This window comes from Oncorhynchus mykiss, chromosome 1 (genome assembly GCF_057628025.1).
Source record: "Oncorhynchus mykiss isolate SJ-2025 chromosome 1, ASM5762802v1, whole genome shotgun sequence".
Classification (NCBI taxonomy): Eukaryota; Metazoa; Chordata; class Actinopteri; order Salmoniformes; family Salmonidae; genus Oncorhynchus; species Oncorhynchus mykiss.
In genome coordinates this window covers 2063945-2076692 of record NC_143022.1, presented here as the reverse complement: position 1 = coordinate 2076692, position 12748 = coordinate 2063945, and the positions used below count along the sequence as shown (strand labels likewise).

The window sequence follows — 12748 nt, the reverse complement described above, 5'->3', positions numbered from 1 at the left end:
ATAATAATGGCTGAAATGGATCGAATGGAATGACATCAAACCACCATGTGTTTGATACTATTCCACGCCAGTCATTACCACGAGCCCATCCTCCCAAATGAAGGTGCCACCAACCTCCTGTGCTGTACAGCATCCCAGTCCCACCAAATCAATCCAAAACATGAACCAAACACACACTGTTCTGAGCATGGCCGTGGCACATTAATTCAGTGCTATTATTATGCAAGAAACATTTCTCCACGCCAATATTTGACTAAATATGGGTCTGGTTAACTGGAAAGTGAGCAAAGGGTTCCAATATCTCACAATATCTGGGTCCGATTAACTAGAAAGTGAGCAAAGGGTTCCAATATTTCTGGTAACATTCCCAGATTTAGCTACAAAATATTAACATCGCCCGGCACAATACACTGCAGCGATGCAAGGCAAATGATACATTTTAATGTCGAATTATGCGTTAAAATAGAAAATGAACTTAAGAACATTCCATCAGGACAGAGTGTGTTCGGTTCTGTCTGAGCTGTGGCATACAAAAATCAACTTTGTTTACAAAAATCTAAAAATGTTTAAACAGAAAAGAGTTTGCATGCAGCACTACAGCCAAAAGTAGCAGCGTGGTTTCCCAAAGTGGTAGAAATATAGTCAATCATGCAACTCCATGATAGGAGGGTAGCTCTCCAGGAACAGGGTAGGAGAGATAACCTCCAGGAGGGTTTCATTCCTACCCTGTTCCTGGAGAGCTACCCTCCTATCATGGAGTTGCATGATTGACTATATTTCTACCACTTTGGGAAACCACGCTGCCTTAGACATAGACACTTCATATGAACACCCTCTTAATAATGTGTAACAGTATAACTTTAGACCGTCCCCTCGCCCATACCCGGGCACGAACCAGGGACCCTCTGCACACATCAACAACAGTCACCCACGAAGCATCGTTACACAAAAGCCGCGGCCATTGCAGAGCAAGGGGAACTACTACTTCAAGGTCTCAGAGCAAGTGACGTCACCGATTGAAACGCTATTTAGCGCTGCACCACCGCTAACTAAGCTAGCCGTTTCACATCCGTTACACTCACCCCCCTTTTAACCTCGTCCTTTTCCGCAGCAACCAGTGATCCGGGTCAACAGCATCAATGTAACAGTATAACTTTAGACCGTCCCCTCGCCCATACCCGGGCGCATCACCGATTGAAACGCTATTTAGCGCGAACACCGCTAACTAGCTAGCCATTTCACATCTGTTACAAATGCATTATTGATGCATAAGCACCTATGTCAGGTATTAAAATGCCATGTGTGTTACGCACGCCTCTATGAAGAGGGAACGCAACACCCTGCTACAACTAAACTCTCTGTGAAGTGAAAAAGGTATGGACTGTAGGTGCGAGTAAGAATGACAGACAGAATGTGGTACCGTTTACAAGGACTTTATTCCTTTACACGGTAATATGGGGAAAAGGGGCTGGACGGAACCAAAGCAAAGAAAGTAAATCTTAAAGCCCCCCCCCCCCTCCTTATCTTACCTGTCTAACCACTTTCACCTAATTTAGCACCACCTGGTGCCCTAACCAAAATACAGGGGGTGGTCCGCCCAGGTCTTACCTAGTGTGCCTAGACAGTGAATATACTACGGGTATATGTATGCCCGCGGGCCTCTTGCCTAAGCACTCCCAAGGTGCCTTCCCCTTTCCCCTGGGAACAAATGAAACAGAATATTAAACAATTTCACAAACAAACTAAGAAACAAAGTACATCAAATAAGCTCTACCTGAGCAACAAACTCACAGAACATACCAACTCTCAGCAATGAACTCCCAGCAAATCAACCTCCAGCAAAAATCTCTCTGCAAAGACCTCCGAGCAAATCTCTATCACAAACAATCGCTTTGCAATGACCTCCCAGAAAATCTCTCTCAGTAATCCCTACCTCCAAAATCTCCATATCACAATCAATCACTCTGCAATGACCTCCCAGCAAAATATCTCTAGCAAAATATCTCTAGCAAATCTCTATCACAAACAATCGCTCTGCACTGACCTCAGCAAAATCTCTCTCTCCTGAACAGAACACTGGCTTGTATATAGCTTCAGAAGGAATGGGTAATTGAAGACAGCTGTGTCTTGACGAGGGGGCGGGGTCAGCTCTCCAATTAGCCCCGGAGTCGACCAATCAGCTGCTTGAGAGATTTCAGGAAGCCATTTCCTGAAATAAAACACATGCAAATACACAAACTACAACACATAAACTGGGGAACGTAACAATGAGCATAACTCACAAGGTAATATGAATGCACTTCATTTCCGGAGGTTTAACCGACAACACAGCTGGCAATTACAGAATACTGACTGGGAAGACGATCCACAAACAAACAGAATGTCACCGGACGGAAGCATACAGTCCTGTATGTACCTTTCACTAACATACAGTCCCGTACATACCATTCACTAACATACAGACCTGACCATACCATTCACTAACATACAGTCCTGTATATACCATTCACTAACATACAGACCTGACCATACCATTCACTAACATACAGTCCTGTATATACCATTCACTAACATACAGTCCTGTATATACCATTCACTAACATACAGACCTGACCATACCATTCACTAACATAACTTACATACAGTCCTGTATATACCATTCACTAACATACAGTCCTGTATATACCATTCACTAACATACCATTCACTAACATACAGACCTGACCATACCATTCACTAACATACAGTCCCGTACATACCATTCACTAACATACAGTCTTGTATATACCATTCACTAACATACAGACCTGACCATACCATTCACTAACATACAGTCCTGTATATACCATTCACTAACATACAGACCTGACCATACCATTCACTAACATACAGTCCTGTATATACCATTCACTAACATACAGTCCTGTATATACCATTCACTAACATACAGACCTGACCATACCATTCACTAACATACAGACCTGACCATACCATTCACTAACATACAGTCCTGTACATACCATTCACTAACATAACTTACATACAGTCCTGTATATACCATTCACTAACATACAGTCCTGTATATACCATTCACTAACATACCATTCACTAACATACAGACCTGACCATACCATTCACTAACATACAGTCCCGTACATACCATTCACTAACATACAGTCCCGTACATACCATTCACTAACATACAGTCTTGTATATACCATTCACTAACATACAGACCTGACCATACCATTCACTAACATACAGTCCTGTATATACCATTCACTAACATACAGTCCTGTATATACCATTCACTAACATACCATTCACTAACATACAGTCCTGTATATACCATTCACTAACATACAATCCTGTACATACCTGAAGGGAACATTTTGACATTTTCCATATGGTTAGTGAGAACGTCCACATTGCAAATGTTCAGTCTCTTACTAGACGTCCGCGAACATTTCTAAAATCAGCGGACGGCGTCGGGCCGTGCAGCAGGTCCGGATCTTCCAGGAAGTCATCAATCTCTCGGTTTCCGTTTTATAACCTTTTCAAATCTTGGTCATTTTTCCGCTGTCCTGGTAAATCCCACATGAGGTCAAATGGAATCATATTGCAAATGTACAAAACACCACCAATCACGACGTGGTCTTTTCTCCTCAGCGGAAAAGACTTCGAAGACGAAACTTGGTGAGCATAGGTTTGGCATAATGGGCAGTTGGCCCCGAACAAGATGGCGTTGAGGCCTCAACGGTTTTTGAGTTATGGCCATTTTTCTGGGATTAAAGGTCAAAAATGAAAATAGAGCGTTAATTTGACCGCTTCACGTCAAAGTAAATGAACCTACGGTGTCAGGAAAAAAAGAACCAGCCATTTATCTATCGTAATTTAAGAGAAATCGTACAATGTACAATTGGTGATGTTCAAAAAAAGGTGTTTAAAAAAATAAATGAAGGTACAGATCCAGTTGCAGCGTGTTCAGACAAATCTTTTTGAAGTGTGTTTCGGAGCTCTGTGAGATTTCTGTGATTTTCTGAAATAACACACACTCATTCAACCCTCTGTAAATAAGTCAGTTCTTAACATAAAGACTTAAAACTCAAAATTCTATAAGTGCCTACCCCAAGGAGGATATGTGTTTCAGCTTCCTGTGTCAACCGGAAGTGCCTTAAAATGGTGTCATAGGTGCTGTTTCGAAGGGTTAAAAAGGTATGATCTTTTCAAAACTTCATTTGTGTGATTAGGCAACCCTCATGAACTGTAAGTCAGTCATTTCTCCCAACAGATGTTAAAGAAAAGCTCTCTCTCTCACACACACACACAGCAAGGATGGACTGACAAAGTGCGGTGCTTAAAGAAACTCAGAGCCTGCAATGGCATCATAATCTCTAGGCTGTGCCGAGTTCAACGAGATGCCCCGCTAGACCGTAGCTTGCTTGGTCTGAGCTCCGCGACCATGAAAATAGTAGGCCCATAATGAAGCCTGGCCCTAAATTGCAGGTGCTTTTGGGTGACAGCGGGAGAACAGTTAGGGTTAGAAGCACAATTTGACCTCAGGAACATTCCATTCAACCTGAAGCTTATGTGGGTTATGAATGTCTTATGAACCGGTCTTCGATGACAAGCCATCAGGCCACTATGAGGTCTACCTGTGTTGATTCTAAGCTTCCTGGAGCAACTGGAAGTGGTTAAAATCAACCTAAAAGTGTTTTTCCATACCCAACCTGATGTTTGATAGAAATAGTGAATTCAACCCTGTGTAAATCAGTCAGTTCTTAACGTAAATACTTAAAACACAGGATTCTGTAAAAGCATACCCCAATGAGGATATGTGTTGACTTTTAGCTTCCTGTGCCAACCGGAAGTGCCATAATTGGTGTCATAGGGGCTGTTTCGAAGGGTTAAAAAAGTCAGATCTTTCCAAAACTGTATATGTGCGATTAGGCAACCCTCATGAACTGTAAATCAGTCATGTCTTGAATAAGATTTCCAAGAAAAACTCACACACACACACAGCTTGGCCGGAGGGACACAGTGTGGTGCATAGAGACAAACAGAGCCTGCAATAGTTACCTTTGTTCAAACTATTAAAGAACCATCAGACCTAGCGTTCTGAAACTTAGGAAACCTGTTCTAGAGCTCAGGTTGATAGTGCGTGGTGAGTTATGTGGCTCTAGAAGGTTCTCGGACCGAGAAACAGCCTCGTACATTTGCAATAACTTCAATTCATTTTGACATCACGAAAATGACAACATTTGTCCCAGATGTTGCAAGACTAGGTGCATTGCAACCGCCTCGGCCCATAGAGACGGACCCTAACGTTTCAGTCCGATAGCTCATTCAAGGACCCCGTAGCAACGCCCGGAAAATTTGGATTTTCAACACCAATTCAGGTCGCTACTCGGGCTCCAAATGACCTATCGAGGCGAAACTTGGTATTCGGGGTCGCCTCAGCTAGGCCTACACATAATGTCAGAACTGGACCCGCAGCTAGAAAGTAACTACGTGTTTTATGTTTTTATTATGGTTTGAACAGAAGGTGCTGTGAATTGTGAGACAGCTCTGAAATATGTGATAGCTGGCTTCTAAACGAGTTGGAAAAAGTGGGTGTGGTGTCAGTTTCTTTCAGTTTGGTGTCAGAATGATAGCTAATTGACTGATGGACGGTGACTTGCTGGCTGACTTTTGTCCATTTGCAATTTGTTTAAACAGTGAGGTACCATCACCAAAGTGACATTCTGAAATCAACCCTAACGAGTGATGGAGAGGAACCAGAATCACTGCCCGGCCATCCCGAGTTCATCAGGCCAGTCAATTTTGCTTTCTGCAGAATTTTTGAGCGTGTCAAATTCGTGATGGTAAATGCACAGTGAAAGATATTGCAAATGCACAGCCGTGCACCTGGTGATTGGAACGGGTTACCAGGAGCACATTTTTTTTTAATGCCATTACGGGGTAGCAAGGGGTCCACAGTTGGGTAGGGGGCACCCCCCCACCCATGCCACCCAGCCCCTTGTCATTTTGGACGTTTTCTTAAAAATCGTTAAAAAACAACAGTCCCACTTCTCCCTCATCATACATGACAAATAGACCATCTAGGTTGATTCATGGCTTAACATAGTGCTATAGATCATTTTGGCAGTATAAATGCCTTTTGGACATGGTTCACTGACTTTTGTGTTTGTAAACCGACTTCCATTGATCGTACACGGCAAATGGACATAACATCCTGATTTGGCACTTTCAAATCTTCCATATTGCATTTGGACATTTCTTATGGCATTTGGCAAAAAAAAAGTGACTTTTGACTTCCTATGAAATCATATTGCAAATGGACAAAACATATGCCTTATGGACAAGTAATTTTTTTATTTATTATAATCAAATATGACAAAAGTATGTTCATAGAGTTCTTATACAAACATGTAATTGACAAAAAATTCAATTTAAAAAAACGGTCCAGAAAGCACTTTTTTAAGGGGGTGATACGTTTTTGACAAAATGTTACTCTTGGGTTTTGACTTGTTACATTTGCAATATGAAAAATTACGGTGGAGCGCACTCACCATCTATTGGATTTTTGCAGTGTTACACTTGGCATTTGCAATCAACTTTGAATGAAACCACGTCCAATTGAATGGTATTGGACACTGTGTGTTTGTTTCGTACGGTGCCACTATGTTCCCATTCATTTTTGTCCATTTCAGGGGGGTGTTCCCTTACATACAGTTCTGTACATACCATTCACTAACATACAGTCCTGTACATACCATTCACTAACATACAGTCCTGTACATACCATTCACTAACATACAGTCCTGTACATACCATTCACTAACATACAGTCCTGTATATACCATTCACTAACATACCATTCACTAACATACAGTCCTGTACATACCATTCACTAACATACAGTCCTGTATATACCATTCACTAACATACCATTCACTAACATACAGTCCTGTATATACCATTCACTAACATACCATTCACTAACATACAGTCCCGTACATACCATTCACTAACATACAGTCCTGTATATACCATTCACTAACATACAGTCCTGTACATACCATTCACTAACATACAGTCCAGTATTTACCATTCACTAACATACCATTCACTAACATACAGTCCTGTATATACCATTCACTAACATACAGTCCAGTATATACCATTCACTAACATACAGTCCCGTACATACCATTCACTAACATACAGTCCTGTATATACCATTCACTAACATACAGTCCTGACCATACCATTCACTAACATACAGTCCTGTATATACCATTCACTAACATACAGTCCTGACCATACCATTCACTAACATACAGTCCTGTATATACCATTCACTAACATACAGTCCTGTATATACCATTCACTAACATACAGTCCAGTATACACCATTCACTAACATACAGTCCAGTATATACCATTCACTAACATACAGTCCTGTATACCATTCACTAACATACAGTCCAGTATACACCATTCACTAACATACTGAAAGTTTAGTTAAGTGCCCTTTCCCAACAGAGACAATGATAACCTGCTTTTACACGGCAACCATCTTTAATGAACACATGTAGAATAACCTCACTAAGCATTCTGCTTCACTAAGCATTCTGCTTAACTAAGCATTCTGCTTCACTAAGCATTCTGCTTCACTAAGCATTCTGACTGATTTAAACTATTTGAAATAGCTACAAATTAGGTTCTACATTAAAGAGATCTGAGGGGGGGGGGGGGGGGGGGGTAGATCAAAGCGTCTGTAATTGATATCTTGGCACACACACTACTGGAACATTTCCTTGTCGTAATGCCACTTTTTAATTTGAACTCATGTCTCATTGTATGGTAGAACTCCTTCCTTATCCATTAACACATTTAAACCATTTAACTTTCTGTTTTGTTTCAGAGTAGTTGTTTTGTTTCACAGCATTCCAAATCCTTTGCCATAAGTGATGGCTTTGAGAAGTCTCTCCTTCAGCTTCTCCTTTGTGTCGTATTCAGGGAGCAGCAAGGCATTAAAACACGTGTGAGAAGTAGGTAACCTGGAGAGAGAGAGGAGAGAGAGATTATTGATCTGGGAGGATCTCGGGAGTCACCATTGAAACAGGTCTCTGGTCCAAATGGCACCCTATTCCCTACATAGTGCACTACGTAGGGAACAGGATACCATTAGGCCTGGTCTCACCTGTCTGTGTCGGGGCCGTTCTTGGCGATGATCATCTTTAACTTGCCCAGCCCTCCTACGGGTGCTCTGTCAGTCCCCGTAGTAAACTGGAGGAACAGTCTCTTATCCTCCTCACCAAACGAATGCACCGTCTCCCAGAAGTCTCTATGAGTGAGAAATAAAGAACAGCATTTCATAAAACACATATAATAACATTACAACAGCAGCATCAGAATGAGCAGGAGTGTAATGGCGGTCTAATAAAATACATGTTCAAAGACAAGTTATTTTAAGAAACATTTTAAAATTGACTTATGTATTGGACTAAAACATCTACGTCAACATTTTAACATTCTATGTAATTCTGGAGAGAAATTACATGTTTTTTACTTGATAATGCGACAGTCTTTGTTGTAGCCTCCGTCATACTCTGTTGTTTCTTCAAGTGCGTGAAAGTCTAAATTCTGAAGAGTTAGAATACAAGAGACAGATATATCAGGGGGTGTAGAAGGAGTTAGAATACAAGAGACGGGTACATCAGGGGGTGTAGAAGGAGTTAGAATACAAGAGACGGGTACATCAGGGGGTGTAGGAGGAGTTAGAATACAAGAGACGGGTACATCAGGGGGTGTAGAAGGAGTTATAATACAAGAGACGGGTACATCAGGGGGTGTAGAAGGAGTTAGAATACAAGAGACGGGTACATCAGGGGGTGTAGAAGGAGTTAGAATACAAGAGACGGGTACATCAGGGGGTGTAGAAGGAGTTATAATACAAGAGACGGGTACATCAGGGGGTGTAGGAGGAGTTAGAATACAAGAGACGGGTACATCAGGGGGTGTAGAAGGAGTTATAATACAAGAGACGGGTACATCAGGGGGTGTAGAAGGAGTTAGAATACAAGAGACGGGTACATATACAAATATTTACACATGTTAAGTTTGCTGAAAATAAACGCAGTTCACAGTGAGGACATTTCTTTTTTTGCTGAGTTCATATATATATATATATATATATATATATATATATATATATATATATATATATATATATATATATATATATACACACACACACCACATCATATATATATATATATATCCACACACACCAGGCTGCATTAGATCAGGTGGTGTAGAAAACATGAAGCAGTGACCACAACTATGACACCAAATGTCTTTTCTATAACTCAAGCTCAATTGGTCTTTCCGTGATACCTTGCATCATTGCCTCCAGAAAGTCTCACATTCCTGTGACCTTCTCCCCCAAATCAATTAGAGAAGGAAACGAGGAGAGAGGAAGCGAGTAAACAAAGAAAGAATAATTGAGAAAGGGCCTCAGATTAGTTTCCTTACCCTGCTTCCACAGATCAGTAGCTCCACTTCCTCAGGTCTAAATAAACACTTGAGAGGCGACTCGTTGGTGACCATCTGGAAGCCCCTCCTGAAGGCTTTGAACTGGCGCTCCACACTCTTATTAAGTATGTAATCACTATACAGAGAGACAAACTCCTGGAGATCACAGAAACACAGATAGGACCAGTCAAAATGAAATGGCATCATTCACTTCCACTGTATCAACTTATTTCATACTTCAGTGGTCCTATGATAGACTAAATAGTTCAGTCAGTAAGTGTTTAATTATTTTTATTGATTTAACCAGGTAGGCTAGTTGAGAATAAGTTCTCATTTACAACTGTGACCTGGCCAAGATAAAGCAAAGCAGTGCGACACAAACAACAACACAGAGTTACACATGAAATAAACAAGCGTACAGTCAGTAACACAATAGAAAAAAAATCTGTGCAAATGTAGAAGAGTGGGGAGGAGGGCAATAAACAGGCGATAGAGGCAGAATAATTACAATTTAGCATTAATACTGGAGTGATAGATGTGCAGATGATGTGCAAGTAGAGATACAGGGGTGCAAAAGAGCAAGAGGGTAAATAATAATATGGGGATGAGGTTGTTGGGTGGGCTATTTACAGATGGGCTGTGTACAGGTACAGTGATCAGTAAGCAGCTCTGACAGCTGATGAATAAAGTAAGAGAGATATGAGTCTCCAGCTTCAGTGATTTTTGCAATTCATTCCAGTCATTGGCAGCAGAGAACTGGAAGGAAAGGCAACCAAAGGAAGTATTGGCTTTGGGGATGACCAATGCAATATAGCTGCTGGAGCGTGTGCTACGGGTGGCTGTTGCTATGCTGACCAATCAGTTGAAATAAAGCCCCACCTTACCGAGACTTGTAGATGACCTGGAGCCAGTGGGTTTGGTGGAGAATATGAAGTGAGGGCCAGCCAACGAGAGCATACAGGTAGCAGTGGTGGGTAGTATATAGGGCTTTGGTGACAAAACAGATGGCACTGTGATAGACTGCATCCAATTTGCTGAGTAGAGTGTTGGAGGCTATTTTATAGATGACATCGCCGAAGTCAAGGATTGGTAGGATGGTCAATTTTACGAGGGTATGTTTGGCAGCATGAGTGAAGGATGCTTTGTTGTGAAATAGGAAGCTGATTCTAGATTTTATTTTGGATCGGAGATGCTTAATGTGAGTCTGGAAGGAGAGTTTAGTCTAACCAGATACCTAGGTATTTGTAGTTGTCCACATATTCTAAGTCAGAACTGTCCAGAGTAGTGATGCTAGTCGGGTGGGAGGGTGCGGGCAGAAATCGGTTGAAGAGCATGAACTTAGTTTTACTAGTATTTAAGAGCAGTTGGAGGCCACGGAAAGAGTGTTGTATGGCATTGAAGCTCATTTGGAGGTTTGTAAGCACAGTGTCCAAAGAAGGGCCATATGTATACAGAATGGTGTCGTCTGCGTAGAAGTGGATCAGAGAATCACCAGCAGCAAGAGAGACATCATTGACATATACAGAGAAAAGAGTCGGCCTGAGAATTGAACCCTGTGGCACCCCCATAGAGATTGCCAGAGGTCCGGACTACAGGCCCTCCGATTTGCCACACTAAACACTGTCAGAGAAGTAGTTGGTGAACCAGGCGAGGCAGTCATTTGAGAAACCAAGGTTGTTGAGTCTGCCGATAAGAATGTGGTGATTGAGTCGAAAGCCTTGGCCAGGTCGATGAAGACGGCTGCACAGTACTGTCTTTAAATCGATGGCAGTTATGATATCGTTTAGGACCTTGAGCGTGGCTGAGTTGCACCCATGACCAGCTTGGAATCCAGATTGCATAGTGGAGAAGGTAAGGTGGGTTTCGAAATGGTTGGTGATCTGTTTGTTAACTTGGCTTTCGAAGATTTTTAGAAAGGCAGGGTAGGATGGATATAGGTCTATAACAGTTCAGGTCTAGAGTGTCTCCCACATTGAAGAGGGGAATGACTGCGGTCCTGTGACAGACTAGATACTTCAGTCAGTCAGTGGTCCTGTGACAGACTAGATAATTCAGTCAGTCAGTCAGTGGTCCTGTGACAGACTAGATACTTCGGTCAGTCAGTCAGTGGTCCTGTGACAGACTAGATACTTCAGTCAGTCAGTCAGTGGTCCTGTGACAGACTAGATAATTCAGTCAGTCAGTCAGTGGTCCTGTGACAGACTAGATTCTCCAGTCAGTCAGTCAGTCAGTGGTCCTGCGACAGACTAGATACTTCAGTCAGTCTGGTTCTGTGATAGACTAGATACTCCTCTATGGGTCGTTCTGGACAGGGCTACAACAAAATATTCCTTTCTATTGTCCTCACTAAAAGGTATCTTACCTTTCTATTGTCCGCACTAAAAGGTATCTTACCTTTCTATTGTCCGCACTAACAGGTATCTTGTCCCCGTTTTCCTTCAGGTCGTAAGTGATGGGGTCTCCAAACAGGTCTGTCTGTGAGATCTGGAAGGTGATCATCATGTCCTCCTCCACATCCCCCTCATAGTCCAGCAGCTCCTTCAGACTCTGGTACTGAACCTGGCATGGGAGAGACCCCAGGCTGTCAGTCAGTATAAATGGGAGAGACCACCAATACGTATTTAACAGAGAGTTAAGAGCGCTATATTAATACGTAGATAGAGGGTTAAGAGTGCTATATTAATACGTAGCTAGCAGAGGGATAAGAGTGCTATATTAATACGTAGCTAGCAGAGGGTTAAGAGCGCTATATTAATATGTAGCTAGCAGAGGGATAGGAGCGCTATATTAATACGTAGCTAGCAGAGGGATAAGAGCGCTATATTAATACGTAGCTAGTAGAGGGTTAAGAGCGCTATATTAATATGTAGCTAGCAGAGGGATAGGAGTGCTATATTAATACGTAGCTAGCAGAGGGATAGGAGCGCTATATTAATACGTAGCTAGCAGAGGGATATTAATAGGTAGCTAACAGATGGTTAAGAGCACTATATTAATACGTAGCTAGAGGGTTAAGAGCGCTATATTAATACGTAGCTAGAGGGTTAAGAGCGCTATATTAATACGTAGCTAGCAGAGGGTTAAGAGCGCTATATTAATACGTAGCTAGCAGAGGGTTAAGAGCGCTATATTAATACGTAGCTAGCAGAGGGTTAAGAGCGCTATATTAATACGTAGCTAGCAGAGGGATAGGAGCGCTATATTA

At 41.9% G+C, this 12748-nt stretch overlaps 1 protein-coding gene across 9 annotated transcripts in view; it reads right to left on the bottom strand.

Moving 5' to 3' along the window:
- Nucleotides 1-6355: 6355 nt before the first annotated feature.
- The window catches only part of LOC110520782 (ubiquitin-protein ligase E3A), a 47264-nt gene continuing 40871 nt past the window's right edge, over nucleotides 6356-12748 (bottom strand). For 6 of the 9 annotated variants that reach the window (XM_036979059.2, XM_036979130.2, XM_036979098.2 and 3 more), the window contains exons 11-15: nucleotides 11938-12102; nucleotides 9544-9699; nucleotides 8579-8652; nucleotides 8210-8353; nucleotides 6356-8066 (exon numbers count right to left, since the gene is read on the bottom strand). In XM_036979059.2, coding sequence (XP_036834954.2) covers nucleotides 7946-8066; nucleotides 8210-8353; nucleotides 8579-8652; nucleotides 9544-9699; nucleotides 11938-12102 — 660 coding nt within the window. In that variant the 3' untranslated portion in view covers nucleotides 6356-7945. Of the gene's footprint in view, nucleotides 8067-8209; nucleotides 8354-8567; nucleotides 8653-9543; nucleotides 9700-11937; nucleotides 12125-12748 lie in introns of all 9 variants that reach the window. The other 3 variants (XR_016494795.1, XR_016494801.1, XR_016494804.1) reach the window with 2 other exon arrangements.